We start from the raw sequence: 19,782 nt of genomic DNA, 5'->3' as shown, positions 1-19,782 counted from the left end.
TGTATTATTATAATAGTTCTTTTAATTGCAATTACTTTTAATTTTGTTTGTCTTTTTTTTTTTTTTTTTTTTTTTTTTTTTTTGAAGATTTCATAGTGCAATAAAGCTCTCAAAATAAAATAGAGTTGTAAATAAAATGAAAACCTCTCTACGGCTTAAAACTTAACAAAATATCAAAAATTACACAGCATTTCAATAGTAATATGATTTTAAGTTTGATACATGTCTCATCGAATTAAATTATAAGATAGAATTTGAGTATAATAGAAGCAGAGAAGAAGAAATTCAATGTAATTAGGCAGTTAATCTCATGAATTTATTTCTATGTGTTTTTGTGATTGTCTCTTCAGATAATCAAGGTTCTGGTGAGCTATTGCGAAGGCTAGGTCACCGTTTATAAATGATAACGTTGATTTTGACTTAATATTATTATCGAATGAGAATGAAATTCGTAATTTGCGATCGAATTCGCTTATTTTCACTATTGACGAACTAATTATAAATCTTAGGATTCTATTATTCCCATCTTACCTATCCCTCGTATGAATTACTTCTTCAACAACCAGTGTTTCCAACTTTCTTTATATACTTTTTTATTTCACATTTTAGTTTTTTATAACATTTACAATAAGTTATTAAGGTATCTGCAAAGTAAGATAGACGATTATTTTTACATCTTTGTTTTATTTTATATATAAATGGAACGCGAATATGTTTGCGGAAAAATTTATAAACATAAAGTATGACATACCTAAGCACGTATTATACATCATATCGTTAATAAATATCGCGAAAAAATCGACTAAATTATTTATGTTGTATATATTATGTTGGGTAATGATGGGAACACTGGTATAGTCTACCGTGATAACAAGAGCTTACATTTTGTAAGAGATTACATAATTTCATTTGTGAATTCTAGTTAATGCTGTCGTCAGATCATTGCTATATCTTTAAGAATCAAATAATAGGAAATAACTCTTAATTGGTATGATTATAAAATATAAAAATCATGCATCAAGGAATGCATAGTTTTGTTGTATTTTAAATTTTGTAAATTAATGTTTTGTTTTAATGTATGTTTTAAATTAAAGTTTAACATATTGTTATTCTATGTTCTGTTAACATAATTATACGATTATCATAAACATAGCTAACTTATTAAAGAACCTCAAGTCGTTTTAATTTATGTTGTTTGAAATATTTCTATACTTATTTCTATCTTTTATAATTATTTATCTTCAGATGCATTTATAGATTTGTATCTGTTTAAAATATTTATTAAATATCGCAACAATTGAGAGTTAAATTGTTCTTCCGTTTTCCTTCTTAGGAAATTTTGTGGAGAGATACTAGAAGAAATTTCCCAAATATGGGGATTTATTGTCAATTTTACTAGTAAAAGAAATTCTAGATATATAATAAAAATATTCATGTTATCGATGTATATTGACATTGTACAGAAGTAAATCTTGGCGGTTCTTCAAAAATACTCCTAAGGAAATTTATTTTTTTGCATAAGTTGTTCAAGCACAAATTTCTCTCCCATAAAAGATGAGAGAAATGATGAGATTTTGTTTCATTAGTACAATTTTTATTAAAAATGTTATTTAACGGTTGTTTTTTGCAAGGACTTTATTATATGTTGTTTCTTTTTTTCTTTTTATTATTATTATTAAAATCGTATATACAAAGTGAAAGTGAAAAAAGGACGAGATAGATTCAATTTCCTAGTTATTTATTAATCCTTCCTGCGAGATCTTCTTTCTCATTATGTATATTCGTTGTCATTTATAGGTTTATCACGACGTACAAATATTCATGTTCTCTATCATTAATGTCAAGTTAACAAGACTAATAATTCTAATCTTTTCTTTTTCATTAAAAAAATGATAAATCTTTGCACTTGTTAACTGTAATAAGAAAAAGATTTTCTGTATTAGTTTTTTTTTCAAACGACTGACAGTTTGAACGCTGTAATATATGAAAGAAGATATAAATGAAACGTAACAAATTTAAGGTTTACCTCGCGTTGTAATGGTGTACAGGTTTGCGATAAAGTTCAAAAGCGCTTCCTCTCTGTTCCCTGCTTCCAGCGAGATCTAGTCCACTCGGTTCCCGATTATGTCCTGGACTCGTTGGGAAACTTTGTCCAGGTGCATTGTGTCCATTGTTGACGACGTACCCGTTGTGATTAACACTGTTTCTATTATGTGAAAGACCGAGGCTTAACTGACTGGCACTATTACTATGACTATGAGTCGACATTGGCGGGCTACAATGCGCATGCGTATGACTCAAACTGTGATTGTGCGCAGGCGTAGATAGGTGACTTAAATTGTGATGTGAATTTCCGAGATTTGAATCATGTCGATTTGGTGGTGGTATATTGTAATAATACTGTCCACTATTTCGTTGGACATTATTGATACCTTCTACCTAAAATCAAAATTTCTTATTTTAATGTTTTTTCTTAATGTTTATACACGAGAACAGCCTTTCGTAAAAATACTTCACTTACATGAGAAGTAGCAATGGAATAACTCTTTGAATGTTGATGAGTATTATTTACTTCATTTCCGTTATTTTCTGTTTGAGTCAAACTCGTTTGTGGTGGCCTATAGTTTTTTGGTTTCGGAGGGGGTATTGGCTTGTAGGATCCTCCAGGTTTATTTTGCGGTAACGTTATCGACTTGTAATCAGTTGTGCGGCTACAATATACGAAGCAAAATATTCTAGCGTACAGATACGAAGCAAAATATTCTAGCGATAGATACTGGATAAATAATAATAAAGATCATGAAAAACAAAAATAAGATATCTAAGGCGAGAAATATTTAATCTATAAAATAAAAGCTAGAAATCCAATATATAAAATAAATGAATGGTCTTAATAATAGCAGCCTTAATAACAGTGTAGTGCATTCAAAATCCAAAATGAAGTTTTTTAAGAATAATTGTATGATCTTTTGTATAGTAAATGACGATTAAAATTATACGAATGCCCGTGTATCTAGCTAGTATCTATGAAATATAGGATAATAAAAGGTAGAATGAAACGAATTCAGACTAGCGTATCTCGACTAGAAATATAGATTCTACAGGCTTTCCTCAATGGTCGAGGTTTTCGTGCCATCATTCTAGAATGCAAAGACGAACAGTAAACAGATATAGCTTAAGAATTCGAACATTTTCATATATGAGCTTTCCTCCGTAGAATAACGAGCTATGCGTTTAATTAAATCCTGATCCCACCTATAATAGAAACACACCTGTATTTGGCATAATCAGTTCGTGGTTGGGAATCATGATTTGGAATTGGTTGCGCAGTTGATCTAGTGAATCTGTAAGGATCGTGTGGTCTTGCCGGTCCACCACTGCTTTTTAAGTCGTCTGGGACATTGGGACCCAATCGACCGGTTGACGTACTTAAACCCGGTACTCCATAACTGGTATTTCCATTTGTATTATTATAGGAATCATAAGAAGACATGCTATCGTAGCTTCCCTATGAACACGTAGTGAAACATTAAAATCAGCACAATAATTTTTACTAAATTATCACTCAATGATAAACCAATGTGGCTGTCCATTGATAATATAATGACATTAAGCCATTCTTACCGCTTTTGGTTGGGCTCTTTCGAGAGACGATGTGGCATTAGCTTTATGAGGTGTTGCATTTATATAATTTGCAACGTCCAATACCGAGTCTGTCTTATTTAGCAACCGTTCTTGTGCAGACCTCCCGATAGTGTTTCTTTGCTGTTGACTACTCGGCTTTGCATTACGATCCACTCTTGGAGGTAAATCGGGAGGACTATGATGAGAAGAAGATCGTGGCTCGAATGAACCACCTAAATATTCTGGTGATCCTGATTGATTGCTAACTTGTCCTGATAATGAAAATCCGTATTTTCCATCTCCCATTCCCCCTTGCGATCTTCTTTTTGGTTGTTCGAAGGATTGCTAGAGAAAGACAGATAGAGTGCTTTAGATTTTATTTATGATGGTTAAAATATCTAGTATTATATCTATATCTACAGTATAATTGTAAATTCATTAATTCACAAGGAATTTATAGTCAATTCAGGATTATTCAATATTTTATAAAAGTAATCATTACTTGATTAATATAATTGAATTTTTCACCTGGTAAGTGGTCGAATATGGAGGAGGTGCAGCAATGTCGTCTTGCGTAGCGATGCTTGGATCGGAGCTGCTTTTCAATCTAGACGGTGCACCCAAAGCACCCGGCAAAGCTGGTGCCGGACTAAGTTCCAAGTCACTCTCCGGAGAGGAAGCATAGGAGAGGCGAGAAGTCATCGGGAATAGGAAGTCATCCGAGAGTGCTTCTTCCGGCTATCATCGCAGGACACAGAGGACAACACGTTACAGAGGTTTATGCTCTATTCAACCCTTTCAGACCTTTACACTTGTAATATCATAAAACATTGATCATCCACCGTCATTGAATAAAGAATTGTTCAGTTCGTTAAAAACTAATCGGACGTTCCAATGAAATTAACTATAAACTGTAAACAAAGTTGAGGTAAAAATATTGTATCGCGGCAGTGATGTCTGAAAGGGTTAAAATACAAACGGAAAACAAATACTTGCCATTCGGTTAAGCTTAATTTCTGAAACTCAGTTAAGGTACTTTGAAGATTACAGAGCAAATTAGAATTAAATCGATTTATGCGTAAATATGAAATAAAATGTTCCTAATTAAAAAATATTTTTATATCTCAATCATTTTTTAGTTTGTCCGAGGACAATGAAACGTTCGATAATTACTCAGCTTAGAAGGGCTCGCATGACAAAGTCAAGACAAAATATACCATAGAACATTTTGTTAGTTTTGCAAGATGCAGGATGAATGGTGAACAAAATTCCTATAAAACGGTTTTAATTATATATTTCAATATATTATATGTGTATATATGTCTATCTATCTATCTATCTATCTATCTATCTATCTATCTATCTATATATATTTATTTATTTATTTATTCGACAATATACTCTTAATTCTTGACCTAAATTGCATTTCTAATCATGCAACTTGAAATTTGCAGAGAATCCTTCCGATTATTTCTTGATAAAAAGTTTTTTTTTTTTTTTTAAATATAATTAGCATTACCCTTTCAGCACTTTAAGTTTGTACATACTGATTTTTTATTAGAAAAACAAAACTATTTCTCTACTGTTCGTATAGTTTCTTTCAAAAGGTGGTACATTACATTTCACTATAACATATATATTTAATTTTGTCAATAATAAAGTAAGGAGTTTTTAAAGTTACATTAATTATATCATTCAACGAGATTATGGACGAGATTTGTTCATTCGTCGTAACGTCGCAATTTAGATACATGTTTTTAGTAAGTAAAGTAGAAAATTACAAAATATTCTTTTTTCCATTCTGACTAGCTTCCAAATACATAGTTACAAAAGTTTCAATAATATACTGTGAGATTATTTCATTTGAACTTGATATGATTTTCGCTAAAGCTATGAACATTCAGCCATGCAAATTAAATTGAACATAAGATATAAGGTGCCTCGAATATCTTAAAATATAACAACGCCAACGCGTTATCTTTAATACAGAACTATATTAAGAAATCTTTCATGGATTATGATAATAAATTCGATTTGATTGAACGATATGTATAAATATATTTTGTAATTGTAAAACTAAATTGCACTTAATGTGCAAAACTAAATTTTTTATTTAGAAATTTGAAAGAAATTCAAGATTTTTGTTAATACGTAAAATAAAATATTTCAAATGTTCAAGAGAACAGTAACATAGATAATTCTTTTGAAGGCGATAATCAAGACACCTAACTAGGAAAAGCGGGATTTAAATATAGCCGAAAAATTGCTCACGGACAACATCAGAAGTTAAAGACGGATAAGAAGGTAATGAAAATAACTTGTCCGTGTGATATGTGTCATTTTCGTTTACGTCGTGATATATGGTTTCCTTCAAAATCGGCGGGGGTACAGGAGGAGGAGGTAATTCGCGAGGGTTAGCGGACGAATAACATGGCTCCCACGTCATGTGTCGACCATATGACGGCTATAATAAATTATTATAAAATAACTTCACCAACGGAATTCCACTCATTCTCATCAGTAGGGATTTCGTCATTCGTACGATGTTGAAATTTAAATACCCCTATTTTACTTTTACGCAAATAAGCATCTTATCTGATCATTCATCTATTGATGTAAACATTAGATTACAAATTAAAACAAGTAATTTGAGAGAAAATCACTCTAATCGGTCTTGATTATTTTAATTAGTTGTTTAAAACCAGGTCGTGCTATTTGTTGTATCGAGCAAAAAAAAAAGAAAAAAAAAAAAGGAAAAAAGGAAGAAAGAAACGTTAGGAAACGTAAAAACGTTCTTACCTTAGTTTGACTCATCCAAAGTAGTCCTTGTTGTTGTCGGTCGATCAGTTCTCTTAATTTTCGATACCAAGCTTCCGGTGTGGTTAATGTAATCACCGCGCTGAATATATGGCCCCAAATTTTATCTAATTTTTGACACTGCTCCAGAAGCTTTTTACTACTTTTATGCGCCGATCTGAAATCAAAATCCGAGATTGTCTAATTATGTGTCTGAAAAACATACAACACGTATAACACATATAATATATATGTGTCGGAAAAACAACATCAATATATTCGTTCGATAGATACTTACTTAGGAATTCCGGCACGCATCTCCTTGATAATTTGTTTCGTTTCAGCTTTCAGAAAAATGACTATAGGATAGAATTGCGCGTAATTCAATCGATCCACTGCGTTTGGAGTGATGTCCAATAAAGCATGTTTTCCTCGATCCATCACTTCTCTGATAGCACTAAGTCGAATGATACCCGATGACTTTGTATTCTTTCCAATGTTATCATCTAACTGATTTTCCATTTCTATGAACGAACGAACGAACGAACGAACGAACGTTTAGATTATTATTCGATTAATTTTAAGGTGAATTAAAAAAATTTTGCTACTCACGCGGAGACGTGAATTTATCAGGAAAGTCTTTCAACAACTTTTCTCTAGCTAGATCTGCCACAGGACCAAATAATACTACGGGTCTGACAAATCCTGGATGCCTTAAGATTACTCTTTCATACGCTGGAAATTTGCTAACACTGTCTGAAAATACTACATCGTCCCAATGATCCTGAAAATGATAAACAATAGAAAAAATATACATCATTATGATAACCGATTATACGAATAAATTATGCCAGGAGTTTTATCAAGTAGATAAAAAGAAACATACTCTGCCAAGAGATTTAGAACGTCTATGACTGCTTCGTCTTCTCCTAAAGAAACTACCTCTGCTTTCACTGGCACTCATTTCCTTCTTGGTTGCATTGAATTGCGCCGTTGCTAGTTCTTCGGCTCGTGCTTTATTTGGAATTATTCCTTTTTGTACTTCCTGATTATTCCTACCAATACGAAACACCTGCCACGAGCCGACAACACTGTTGTGCAGCGTGTCTACAACGTGAAACACATCTCCGCTACGAAAACTCATTTCACCTTTTTGCGGTTGTTCGTAATGGAAATGAGTTCTGCAATATGATACGAGATTTCTCGTGAAATATACATCTTTAAATGTATATCGATTTAAATGATATATTAGTTTCTTAAAATTCTATTTGAATTCTATTTGAATTGGTACGTACTTTATGTGAAAAGAATCGCCCTTTCCAGATGCTACTACTTGATCGTATTCCTGTCGTCGGTGTTGAACGATCAGATCAATTTGTTCTTGGAGGCTAAGTAAGAAAAGGACAGCCTCTTCTCTTGTTACTCCTTTCATGTCCATATCGTTTATCTACGATAACATAGATCAGAGTTGTACATGCTTTCACACACAATGTCAATTTTGTTCATTTTAAAACGAGATCGATAAAACATTTTACTTTTAAAATCTTATCTCCAGGTTGTAAACCCTGAAGAGACGCCGGGCTTCCTGCTTGAACGGCTGTCACGAAAACGCCAGTTTCGTTTCCGCCACTTAATCTAACGCCCACTGATCCCTCTTTTTGGAAAGTAATAAATCGAGGATCGGGCCTAAAAGTTAATCGATATTAGTTAATATGCGACAAATAATTTCATAATAGTCGATGGTAGTGGTAATAAAAGATACATCTTACATTGGAAGCTTGTTCCTAGATAGATCTTCATCGTACAATTGTCTCCTTGTGCTGTAATAATCTAAAAGAGAATATAGGCGTTGCACTTTCAATTGATTGACATTTCAATTTTTAATTATTACATTGTAATATATTTAATTCATGTACAAGTATAGTTAATTGAGATGCAAGTATTTCGAAATAAACAAAATACGTTTTCTTATATACGTCTTTCTTTAATTCTAAAACGTCATAAACGTAAAACGTCACAACGTTGCTCGTTTTACGAGATGTTTCATGAGATTTCGTATTTTTGAAAATCATAAATAGAGCACAAGAGCAGAAATCGTACCTTCTGGTCTAGGAGGCGGTGGCCTGGGAGGGTCTACCGTTGGTGTCGCAGGAAGATCCAACTGACTGAGAGATACATCCATCAATGGCCCTCTTGCACGACCTCTAGGAACAAGATTGCTCTTGTCCTCTATCGGTTGTCTCGTTGGAGGTGGAACGTACAAGTTCTGGCTACTGTAACTCGTCGTACCAGAAACATATTCACCAGTTTCGCTCTTTGCCTGTTGTTGAACGTGACAGCAGGAGTTGTCTCGAGTTACCACGATCGACAATCTATCTTTGCACTGATCCATCAATTTCTTAGCTTCCTTTAAGGTCATGTTATCCGTAGCCACGCTGCCGATTCGCGTTAAAACGTCTCCCGGTTTCACCCCTGTGTTATCTCGAGTTACTTCTTTCACGTAAAGACGACACCCAAGAACAATCCCGAAATCTGTAGAAAAATACATATTTAGATCGATCGATAAATGAAAGATCGATAAAAAAGGTAATTAAATTTAATTCTTAAATTCCAAATGTTGATTGTAATATTTCAGAATTTAAGAAAATTTCAATTTAGTCACCAGCGTCTTTAGATCGGTGTTATTGGAAGATATTATGGATAAAAAAAGTATGTTTTATCTACCATCTTTTTTATTATTTCTCGTTAAAGTCAACCGATGACTCTGAAGAGTGGAATTTCCTATACTTGCAGAAGTATTCGACGAAGCTCTACGCTTAACAACTAAAAGAACCGTCGATCCGGAATCCCTGAGAACACGAATTGCTGCTCCATAATCGGCGCCCTCTAACGATATTCCATTGGCAGATATTATGCGATCATTTACTCTAGAAAATGATAATTTCGCGTGTTGGCATTACAATAAATATTTGTAATTTCTATACTGTTCATTGCTGTCTGATAGAAGTCAATCAATTTTGAATTACAATCTTATATAAATATCGATATATCAAATATTTTAGATATTAGAGTACTAAAATAAAATACGAAACGACAATTGTATCAAATTAATAAATATATATATATATATATATGTATATATATGCGCACACGCACGCGCGCGCACACACACACACACACACACACACACACACACACAAAAGATCTCCGTAAATGTTCTTACTGCAATTTTCCTTCGGCTGGTCCAGCTTTCAAGACATCAGAAATCGCGATAGCAGGATCGCCGTTAGTGAAATGAGGATTATCCCGACCACCAGAGACAGCAATACCGAATCCGTAACCCGGAACTCTGGTAACAGTAACATGATGAACCTCCCATGCTCTGTCGCCGTTCTGAAAAATTTTCGTATAAAAATAAGTTGGAAAAAACTCAGTGTATTTTAATCTACAATGAGAAACTCGCTATCGTGCTTTCATATCTTATTCGTTTTACGATAACGAATTTTGTACATTGTTTCGAGAATACCATAGGCATATCGAAGAGTCTTTCCCTTTTCTCTTTCCTTCTCCTCCTCCCCCCCCCCCTCCGCCCCACCTTATAAAATTTCAATGAATTTAGTTTCTCGTGAACAGATAGCGAGAAATCGAAAAAAAAAAAAGAAAAAGAAAGAAACAAGCGGAGTAAGTACATAATTGGATGAAAATTCTAGGGGTTCGCGTTAACAAGATTCTTCTTCTACTTAACACACATTTAACTCGAACCAAATCCAGGATCACGTTTTATTTCGAATTCGTAACGTGGTTCGGTGTAACAGAACCCAGGTTTTACATAAATTGCAATATTCGATTTAATTTTCAACAAAATTTCGTTTTAAGACATTTGTATAAAAATCCTTGTATTTATCGTAGAATTTTAATAATAATAATTATAACGAGAAGAAATATTTTCAAATTTTGTATTTATCTCTGTAAAACAAAGACAATGATATTTTTGAAACACTTTCATTTATTCGTGCATGATTGTTAATTCGCACCTGTGCATCGGTTCCAACCGAAGTATTGTGAAGAATACCGTGTGTCGTGGAAGACGAATTTTGGGGATTAGCCGAATTTCCGACACCCACGTTGCTATCGTTTCTATCCATTCTCGTGCCCTGAGGAACTTCGTCTTGAAAATTCGGTGTCTTTCCGTTTAACACCTCTGAACAACCATCTTGACTACACGTGCATTCTTTCTTATCCATATACTCTTTCTTTTAAGCTAAAGCTGCATCATTGTTCTACAAAACTTTGATCAAAAATGTTTACGTGCCTAAACTCGCCTCAATTTCAACACTTTTTATCATCGTTTTTACTTAATTCCCTTATGGACATTCCTAACAATGGAGATCAATATATTCATTTTGGAAAATTGTCTTTCACGACATTCTCACGAAGCTTCTTCTTCCTTTTTTTTTTCTCCTTTTTTTTGCGAATTTTCTCCTTAAAGATTCGATTAAACTTTTCTAATTCCTTCGCGTATATTTCTTTCTCCGTCTTTGTTCGTAAAACTTGCCTTATGGAAAAATTCCTCCCACGGATTTCGTAACAACTAAATTTTCCTAAAAACTTATTTTTGGATTCTGTCGCTATAGAAATCTATTTTCCTTCGACCTTAAATCTCTTAATTTTTCCCCTCCTATTCGATTTGAACTTTATTTTTAAAAAGTTGGTCATAAATTAATTAGCGTTTCTAGTTAGCTACACAAATGACGGGGGTATGCGTCTTCTCGGAGGAATTTTCCGACGCATAGGCGTCCCAACCGTCCCAAGCAGTGGCGTGAAAACAGCCAATCCCACGTGCATCCCAGATATATCCAACGTGGCTTTTTGCGTTTTTTCTTTTCTTTTTTTCTTTCCCTCTTATCCTACTAGATACTCTCTCTCTCTCTCTCTCTCTCTCTCTCTCTCTCTGTTCTATTGTACGAGTATTCTACGATATTCTACGCTCTATACCATAGGATCGCACGACCTCATTTCCAATAAAAGAGTTTCCCCAATTGCGTTGCGTACCGTGCACGATGAGCGCAACACGCGGACAATTCAAAGCAACGCGTAGTTATGGAATTCCATTTTCCTTTCGGGCGATCAGACCTTCACTTTCCTCATCGTTCTAATTCCATATTTTACACGCCAACGTTTCTTCGTTGATCTTGAACGTTTCGTCTCTCGACTAACCGAATTCGATCTCAACGACTAATCGCCTTTTCTCTTCTCTTTCTTTTTTGTTTCATACGCCCCAAATTGTTTTATCTTACATTCAACGGTAAGGTAATACGGTAGGTTTCTATCATTTCAGAATATTCTTCATATTTGAAGCTTGTTTCGTAGCGTTCGAAGATTTTTGTATTTGGTTTCGTGTCGACCACGAAATTTTTTCTCTCGGCATAAATTAATTACGTTTTCTTTTTGCTTTTGGTTTCACTGAAAATTTCGTTGTTTACAAGAGGTTAGAATCGCAAGATTTCCTTCTTGATATTTCTTGATATTTCTTGATATTTTCATTGGAAACACGTATTCCGTTCTCTCTTCGGCAATTTCATCGGCGGTCTTTCATAAAAATCGCACAAAGGGACTTCTAATCTATTTACTTAGCTTTTTCGCACGTTTGCTGACTGCACTGCAAGTCTATATCTTTCACCAGTGTCCATTATCTTCTATCACACAACGCTGTAAATTTATAAAATTCATATATAAAACAAGGGAACACGCTCATTTCGCGTTAGAAATTTTACTGAATTTTCATTCCTCTCGTTTCTCTTAATTTTTAATCTCGTTGAAAAAAAAGAATAAAACTTCTCGTTAAAAATAGCAGCTACATTCCCTAAATCGATTACAGTATAGGATGATTTGATTAATTTTACCTATATTCTTATATTATTCTAGATTTACTTTTACTTTCAATGTATAAGTAGCTTTTAACCTAGGCTAAACTTTTAACCAAAGATATATTTTATCGTAAATTATCATTTTATTTAGAGATTCGTAAAAAGCTGAAATAATCAAGGTGTTGCGTCGAACACCACTTGTTGCTCGGAAAAACGAGGAACGAGGTTGGAAGATTCTATATCGAAAAAGTTCCGGTGCTTCCACTACCATTGAAACTTCCATTTTCCAAACTCGATTTACAAAGGAGAAGTTCGAACTGCTATAAACGTACAGACTCTTGGCAAACGAGAACCTTTGAGGGAAAAGGTATCTTGCTGCATTCGAAAAATCAGCACCACGTTGTCAGCGGAGAACGAATTCCAATCATCCGAGTCACCCTCGGCCAATGAAAAGAACGACTCTATGAGAACAAATTTTCAGAAAGCAAGGAAGCACCGCAACTTCCGCATCGTTCACTCCACCGGTAATGTTTTACTAGAGATTCGCTCGACGAGATTTCTCAAACCACTATAAACATTCATCTACTCTTTAATTAGAGTACATTAATTAGAGTACTTACTACAAGTTACCATTCGATTGATTATCTATATTAGAGGATCGAAGAAACGTGAAAGATTCGTTTCAGAGCGTTGTAGAAAAATTAGTAGAATAATTGTTTAAAATTCCTTAGTAATTATCGAATAAAGCAAATAAGAAACAAGAAACGAGTTGCATTAGAAAATAAACTTTAGGTTTTATAGTTGATATTCTTATTTCAGTCGAAAATGAATTTCTTTGTGCTACAGAAATCTCGTGAGATAATCTACGATATATTTATAGGGGATACAACGAAATACGTATATTCATAAATAATATAGGAAAAACGAAACTGAGAAACTCTATCTGTTTTTGCATCAGACAATGAGATAAGAATCTTTCGAAATGATTTTCGGGACAGAAACGAAACAAACCGTAACATTCGGTGTGAGAAAGATCCGAAATAAAACATCTCACAATTCCAACCAGACGAATCGCTGTCCGCCTAAAAAAGGGAAGCTCAGAAATCCCACGGTGTGTTTTAGACCAGAAAATCCGAGATCCACCTATCGGTACTTGAAATTGCAACGGCACAATTTTTCTTACACATCCAGCGATGTTTCATCCATAAAATGTACACTTAAAAGCTTCAGCAGCAGCACTTGCACGATCACTGAGTTCACTTCAGACCACTCGAAACGGAGACGAAAGTCGGTATATACACGAGCAAAAGTTGTAGCAGCTTAGGGCGGCTGTACGCATATCGGGAAGTCGAGAAATTCTTGGGCCGAAGATCGGCTCGTATAGTTTGGAGCGTGGCTTGGTTAAAGCAGGCGGCAGGTCGACGCAAATCGGATGAGAAACGGGCTTGGCGGCTGCGGGGAGGAGTACGAAGCCTGCTTGAGTGAACGTGTCGCGGACAGTGGGAAATGGTAGGGGCACCACGGACCTACGCTAGAGGACCCGGAGAATAGTAGGGAGCGCACAGCATGCGCGTGCCTGCGCACCGGTTTTCGGCTTCACTAGTGATGGGCCCGATCTCGAGGCATCAACGTGTATCCAGTATTTGGATTTATCGTTTTAATAGATCAAACATAGATCATGGATTTTTACATAAATTCATATTTTTTTTAAATATAATTTAAAACGTAGGACCCCGGTAGAAGATTCTTTCACCTACCAACTATTATAGAAAGCATTGTGCTTTGAATGTTCCATGTGCTTTTTCATTTTAGTGTATTTCTAAGAAAGACAGGTGTATCTGTAAAAGAAAACGTGAAGTTTCGTTCCCACCCTAACCTTAATTCAAATTCTTCGGACTAGAGATTTTTAAGTACAAACGATACATAATGTTTTAATACTTTGTATCATACACGATCTTTCAGTAGCGAACTGTTAACCGAACACCCAAGTTACTAGAAACATCGTAAACTAAGCGTTCGTATATGTATATTCGTTATTGTTGATTATTTCACCATATGTTCGAATGGTATCGTTATGTTTGTAGAAAGTTGTAATGAAAGACGTCAACATAGTATGATATTTACCTCTTAAGTGGTAGCGAATGTACGTACGCATAATACTCATACGTACACATAATATATATACACTGCAGAGCCAATATACGTGTATCGAGTTTAAGGATTCAATTTAAACATTTATGTCCACATTCTATATCTCCGCTATATGTATATGTTATTGTGTCACACACAATTACTTACGAACAATGTTTATACTAGTTCAATGAATTAGAAGAAAGGTGACCTTAGTTATTTGTCGATTTTAAAATATCAACGGCTGAGACACTGTGCAGAACAAGAAAAGATTTAAAAAGATAATTGAATTAAAATATGAAATACTGTCACATTCTAGCTGTTTTTAATGATAGTTTAGTTTCCATCGATGCAATATAAGATAACGAATTAGCTTGTAACATCCTAGACGATATAGTATTTTAGATTATTTTCACAAAGTCTTCGATTATTTCGAAATTGTTCACTTTGTTTGTTATGAATAAATATAATAACAATTACCTTAACAAATATGCTAGTGATACGACTGATTTTTACTTGGTTTGGAACACCCGTTATGTGAAAGTCACATCTGGACTTGAAGCACGTGCGCGTATACGACGATGAAGGCACGTATTATAAGCAGACCAGTACGAGATGCTGAAAGTAGCCAAATTGGCGTATCAACAAAACAAGCAGTATGTAAGCACATCTAATTCTGTTCCATTTTAATCAATCCTTTAGTCTCTCGATCGATTATTCCTTTTAATGTCATAGATTATATTATCCGATATTACGATATTAAATCAACATGTTTAATTCGTTTGTTCTTAATTCAATTAACAAGTATATAAATTATTATATTCAAGTGCATTTCACGTCAGGTGTATGCTTTATGATTGCTCGATGGTCGGTAATTATTGTACCACGAAAAATAGGTATCTTTGGGATTTAACCTGTATTGCGTTTATTTTGTGCAGCGTCCAATCTAATTCTACTACCTGCGAATCCAGAAGAAAGCTAGGACGGGGGACACAAAAGAGTGATACCTGAGCCAGAAAGACACATTCCAGCTGCTTGTGAGGTGTGTCATATTCCAGCTAAACTGGCGCTTTTCCTTACGTATGTTCTTAGCGATGGCTTTAAGCCTCCAGTCAATTGGGATAATATTTTTGTAATGGGAATCTCGCTTTTAATTTCTGTTGTAATCAGAAAATATTATAAATAATATTTATAAATATTATTTGCCTTAAATTAATGATAATACTACGCTATAAATATATATTATAATATCAATATTATAATTGATATACGTTTAATACTAAAATATTTCTTACATTTTTAACATCTTTTTATGGTACCCCTATGATAAATCTATGGTTAAGTTAATTTCAAAATTAAATTATACAAGATTATTAAAATAATAAAATTATACAAGATGTAGCTACTGTGAGACAATAGTTTGTGTTATGTTAGATAATAACATTTACTTGAATAAATGCACTTTGCTTACCTTACGTCTTCTTCTGTCTCTTCCATGTTGATTCCCAGCTAAAAGAAAATTATCTTGAGGTACGTAGTTCCTTCTTCTTTGTGTACTTTTTTTTAAATCATGCCGTTTTTTCTTCTTCTTGCCATGGTGAAACAATTTACTGAATATCCTCATCTCGATCAATAGTCGATATTGACGTTTTCTTACTAGCGATCTCCGTCGGTAACTACATTAAGAAATAAAAGAATAAAACAATATTTATTTGCATTTACATAACTAACTTAACAATATTCTTATTATTTATGAACGTAAAAATTATAGTTCTAACAACGTTTAATATTTACTAAACCGATCTGTACGCAAAGTCTTATTTGAAACAGTATATGTTTAAGTATACAAAGATAATGTTATTTGAGTAAATATTCCATTTAAAATAACAATATTCAATAATCCTTTAATAGAAATTCAATACTGACGTCAATTATGATAATAGAACTTTATCTTCGTGTCTGAAATCTTTTTAGAGCTATTTAAAATAACTTTGCCGCTATTACTATTGCTAACTAACTATTACTATTACTAACTATTACTATTGCTATTTGCATGCATTAACATCGATTAGTATAATTCCAGACGTTGAACGTAAATTTCTAGACATTATACGTCGACGAGATGCTATAATTTTCAGGCAAATTGCATAAGAATTCAATATTTTGAGTAACAAAATTTAATAAATTTAACAAGGGATATACTCTTCTTGTGTTTCATAAGTCACTTTCTTCACTTTTCACTATTAGAACACACCATTCGAGAGGAAAGGCGAGAATCGATCACAAACGATTACCGTGCTTCGAGAAAAGCTTGACGAAACAAACTTCTAACGATCAAGCCGGAGAAATATTCGGTTAGAGGAACGGTGAACACTAATTTGCGGAAGAACAGTGAAAAGTGAGCGGAGGGACGATTCGAAATGTGGGCGGTTTCATAACCTGGCTTATCGTAGCGGGTGTTGCTGATACCAGATGAGTCGTTGGAATTCTTTCGACGAACGATCGATCTATCGACCATACGAAACTCCAAATTCACGCACTGCTTTCGTATTCTCCAAATTATGACGCGTTTTGTCCTCTATTCGTCAAATGAGAAAACACACACACACACACACACACACACACACACAAAATTAAAATAAATAGACAAATCGAAGAATGGTGTTAGTTTGCGAAAAAGTCTAAAAACTAAATTAAGAAGTAGAACATGATCTACTTTTAATTATTATAGTGACTCTATTGAACGTTTGCCGTTAAGTCTAAGAGAATATATCTTGAAGAATAAAACAGCGTAAGTATGTATACCTTTAGATTGCGCGTAGACTGCAGTAACAGCTGCGTAGGATAGTTTTTGTAAGATGATGCTGCAATCGGAAGATTACCTTTCGTTTTCAACAAGAAGACCGCTAGAAATGCTATAATTCCATGGACCTTGAAACTATTTAGAATATTCCCTATTCTCGTCAACAAAACGATGGAAAAATAAAGAGTTCCTAAATGTAACGAAATATAAAAATGATGGAAGAATTGAAATTACCAGATATAATAAAAATATAATATACAGTGGTTATCGAACGATAACGAAAGACTGCAAGTTTATTTAAAAATAAATACACATCGAAAGACAGGAATCTAATAATTGTCGTGGATTAGGCACTCAAAATTTATTAAACAACAAAACGTTGCGATTTCATAATACAAATTCTAATAACTTTCAACAAATGTAAAGAATACAATATGACCGAAAAGAAATTCTTTTTAATTCTGAGGAACGCTAGTCGACGATGGATGTTTTATTTGCATCATCGATGTCAAAATAAATTGAGCCACAAACTGAAATATAATGTGAAAAGCAACGAGAAGTAGCGACGTTAAGGATAATCGTATATTGAAAAGATAATACTTATGTACATTTAATGCAATTTTCTTGTTGAAAGTTTCCCAATTTTTGCGAACATTTCTGTTCGTTTAATTATTAAACGTTAAACGATAGAAACTTTTGTCGGAATTTTATCGAATTTCCCATAGTAATTAAACGAGTTTTCCATTTCTCGTTGCCTTCCGTAATACCTGTAAATTTCACTACAGAAAAATCAATCAAACGACACGTTGAAAATAAAACAACGTTTCTGCTCCGTTCGTAAAATTCCCCTAGGCAAAACGCAGTTTCAATTGGCGCACAAACCACATTGATATTACCACATTAGGGAGAGTGAATGAATCGAAGCTATTGATTTTGGCTATCCGTTCAATCGTTCGACTCGCATAAAAATAATTACTTATATGTATCTCATCTATAGTTAATTACATGATTATACTTCTCTTCTAAACACTCAGATTTTTACTGCTTCAAATATAAATACAACTACTTTATATACAAGGCGTCTCAGAAATCTCTAATCGATTTTCTGTCTTTGTGAATTATTCGCAGATTGAGAAATCGTTCGATAAACTAAACGAGATAACTAAAATCGAAATCCAAAATATAATAATTTTATTCGTTGAGATTAGACTTAATTTAAATGATACAATAATAATGGTATAATAGTAAGGAACGATTTTTATACAACGATTACTTGTAAAATTAAACGTTTAAACATTAAACGATACGATACAGTATTAAAATAGGGGATAAAATACTCTATATCCACGTGAGTGGATTTATTTGTTACATTGAGACACCTGGTATAATCACAATGATACAACAACTATTTAATTACTGATACCACCTTAATAAATATTTCTTTCCTCTCGGCAAGAATAACGTTCACATCGTGAAGTAGTAAATACTTGTCATTACAAAAACTGAAGTTCAGGTGGAAGTTAAATATCGCGAAAGTTTGAATTCATATTGGCCCAACAGTGAGTTTTCTCTTTAGAAAAAGCTGCCCGGAATAGTGACGATATTACAATATTATTTCAATAGTACAATCCTTAAGGAATATATATATATATATAAGACGCAATTTTAATTCGATCGTATATCGTCAATTGTCCTTTTAAACGACAAGTATAACAGTTTCTTATCTTCTTTTCTTTTTCTTACCTATTTTCAATTGCCGTAGTATTATCATCGTAGTATTGCCACGATACTGGACATGAAAATTATGGTATCATCAATTCGAATAGTCATTAGATACAATACCGACAGCGCTTAAGGAAAACAATACAACTTATCGAAAAAACGATTTTATTCGTTATCATTATTTTACGACACTGCCATGCAACTTGCTGGTTAAGTTTGTTTTTCAAACGAGGCAGTATAATCGGCATGAGAAAAAGAATAGTCATGCAATTAGTCACGAGATTCGTAGACATTTTGTTCGACACCGCTCCAATATTGCTAAAACCGTTAATAAACGTATTTAAAAAAGATGGAGCATCTAAAAATGCTAGAAAGGGAATGTAAAAGTCGTTTATCGTTTATCGTTTATCGTTTATCGTTTATCAAGAAACGTATTCGATATGGAATCATTTACGTAATTAAGTAACAATTTAATTTAATACTGGGGCAATACAAAGTTACGATCAGAAAAAAATTCATATTCGCAATCTTCGTTTAAATCATACAGATGTCTTAAGTATATATCTATCTGTTTTAAATTATTTCAAATATTCATATCAACAACACTGAGAAACTGGGTAAGGAACAATTTGATTTACAAAATATCATTTAATTATTTTCTGTACAAAATAATATCAAAAAATAAATTATTTAAAAAATGACTTGGTAACGTTCTTCATTACTGATAAAAGTAGAACAATTGCTCTCATTGCTTCTTTCGATAGTCCACGTACCAATCGAATAATATTTTTTAAATTGCTTGAAACATTGCTTTCCCAATTTCTCTAATACGCTTAAATA

General features: G+C 33.5%; 1 protein-coding gene across 5 annotated transcripts; it reads right to left on the bottom strand.

Moving 5' to 3' along the window:
- Window positions 1–84: 84 nt before the first annotated feature.
- LOC117208441 (tight junction protein ZO-1) lies at window positions 85–16,981 on the bottom strand. 5 transcript variants are annotated; one of them, XM_033449663.1, is made up of 18 exons: window positions 16,712–16,969; window positions 15,889–16,093; window positions 9,644–9,813; window positions 9,145–9,347; window positions 8,521–8,952; window positions 8,190–8,250; window positions 7,956–8,106; window positions 7,716–7,867; window positions 7,307–7,601; window positions 7,033–7,204; window positions 6,719–6,944; window positions 6,424–6,598; window positions 4,153–4,362; window positions 3,625–3,969; window positions 3,273–3,508; window positions 2,522–2,711; window positions 2,027–2,439; window positions 85–1,913 (listed from the first exon to the last, which is right to left on the bottom strand). In XM_033449663.1, exons 1-18 carry the CDS (start codon window positions 16,933–16,935, stop codon window positions 1,910–1,912), a joined length of 3,864 nt encoding a protein of 1,287 aa, XP_033305554.1. In that variant the 5' UTR covers window positions 16,936–16,969; the 3' UTR covers window positions 85–1,909. The 5 variants fall into 5 exon arrangements, with proteins under 5 accessions (XP_033305554.1, XP_033305606.1, XP_033305673.1 ...); XM_033449715.1 differs by lacking the exons at window positions 15,889–16,093; window positions 16,712–16,969 and adding exons at window positions 10,455–12,129; window positions 13,299–13,953; XM_033449782.1 differs by lacking the exons at window positions 15,889–16,093; window positions 16,712–16,969 and adding exons at window positions 10,455–12,129; window positions 13,342–13,953.
- Between the last annotated feature and the right edge of the window lie 2,801 nt (window positions 16,982–19,782).

The sequence above is a fragment of the Bombus bifarius genome, unplaced genomic scaffold (genome assembly GCF_011952205.1).
Source record: "Bombus bifarius isolate JDL3187 unplaced genomic scaffold, Bbif_JDL3187 scf7180000007964, whole genome shotgun sequence".
Lineage (NCBI taxonomy): Eukaryota > Metazoa > Arthropoda > Insecta > Hymenoptera > Apidae > Bombus > Bombus bifarius.
The sequence above is the reverse complement of the archived record's forward strand: the minus strand, read 5'-3'. Positions and strand labels throughout refer to the sequence as shown.

Coding starts and splice junctions, on each gene's coding strand:
- LOC117208441 (XM_033449663.1), bottom strand. CDS start 16,935: ATGGTCGATAGATCGATCGTTCGTCGAAAGAATTCCAACGACTCATCT. Junction 7,602..7,715: donor GGCGATTCTTTTCACATAAA/GTACGTACCAAT, acceptor ATCATATTGCAG/AACTCATTTCCATTACGAAC. Junction 4,363..6,423: donor TTTGGATGAGTCAAACTAAG/GTAAGAACGTTT, acceptor CTGCGATGATAG/CCGGAAGAAGCACTCTCGGA.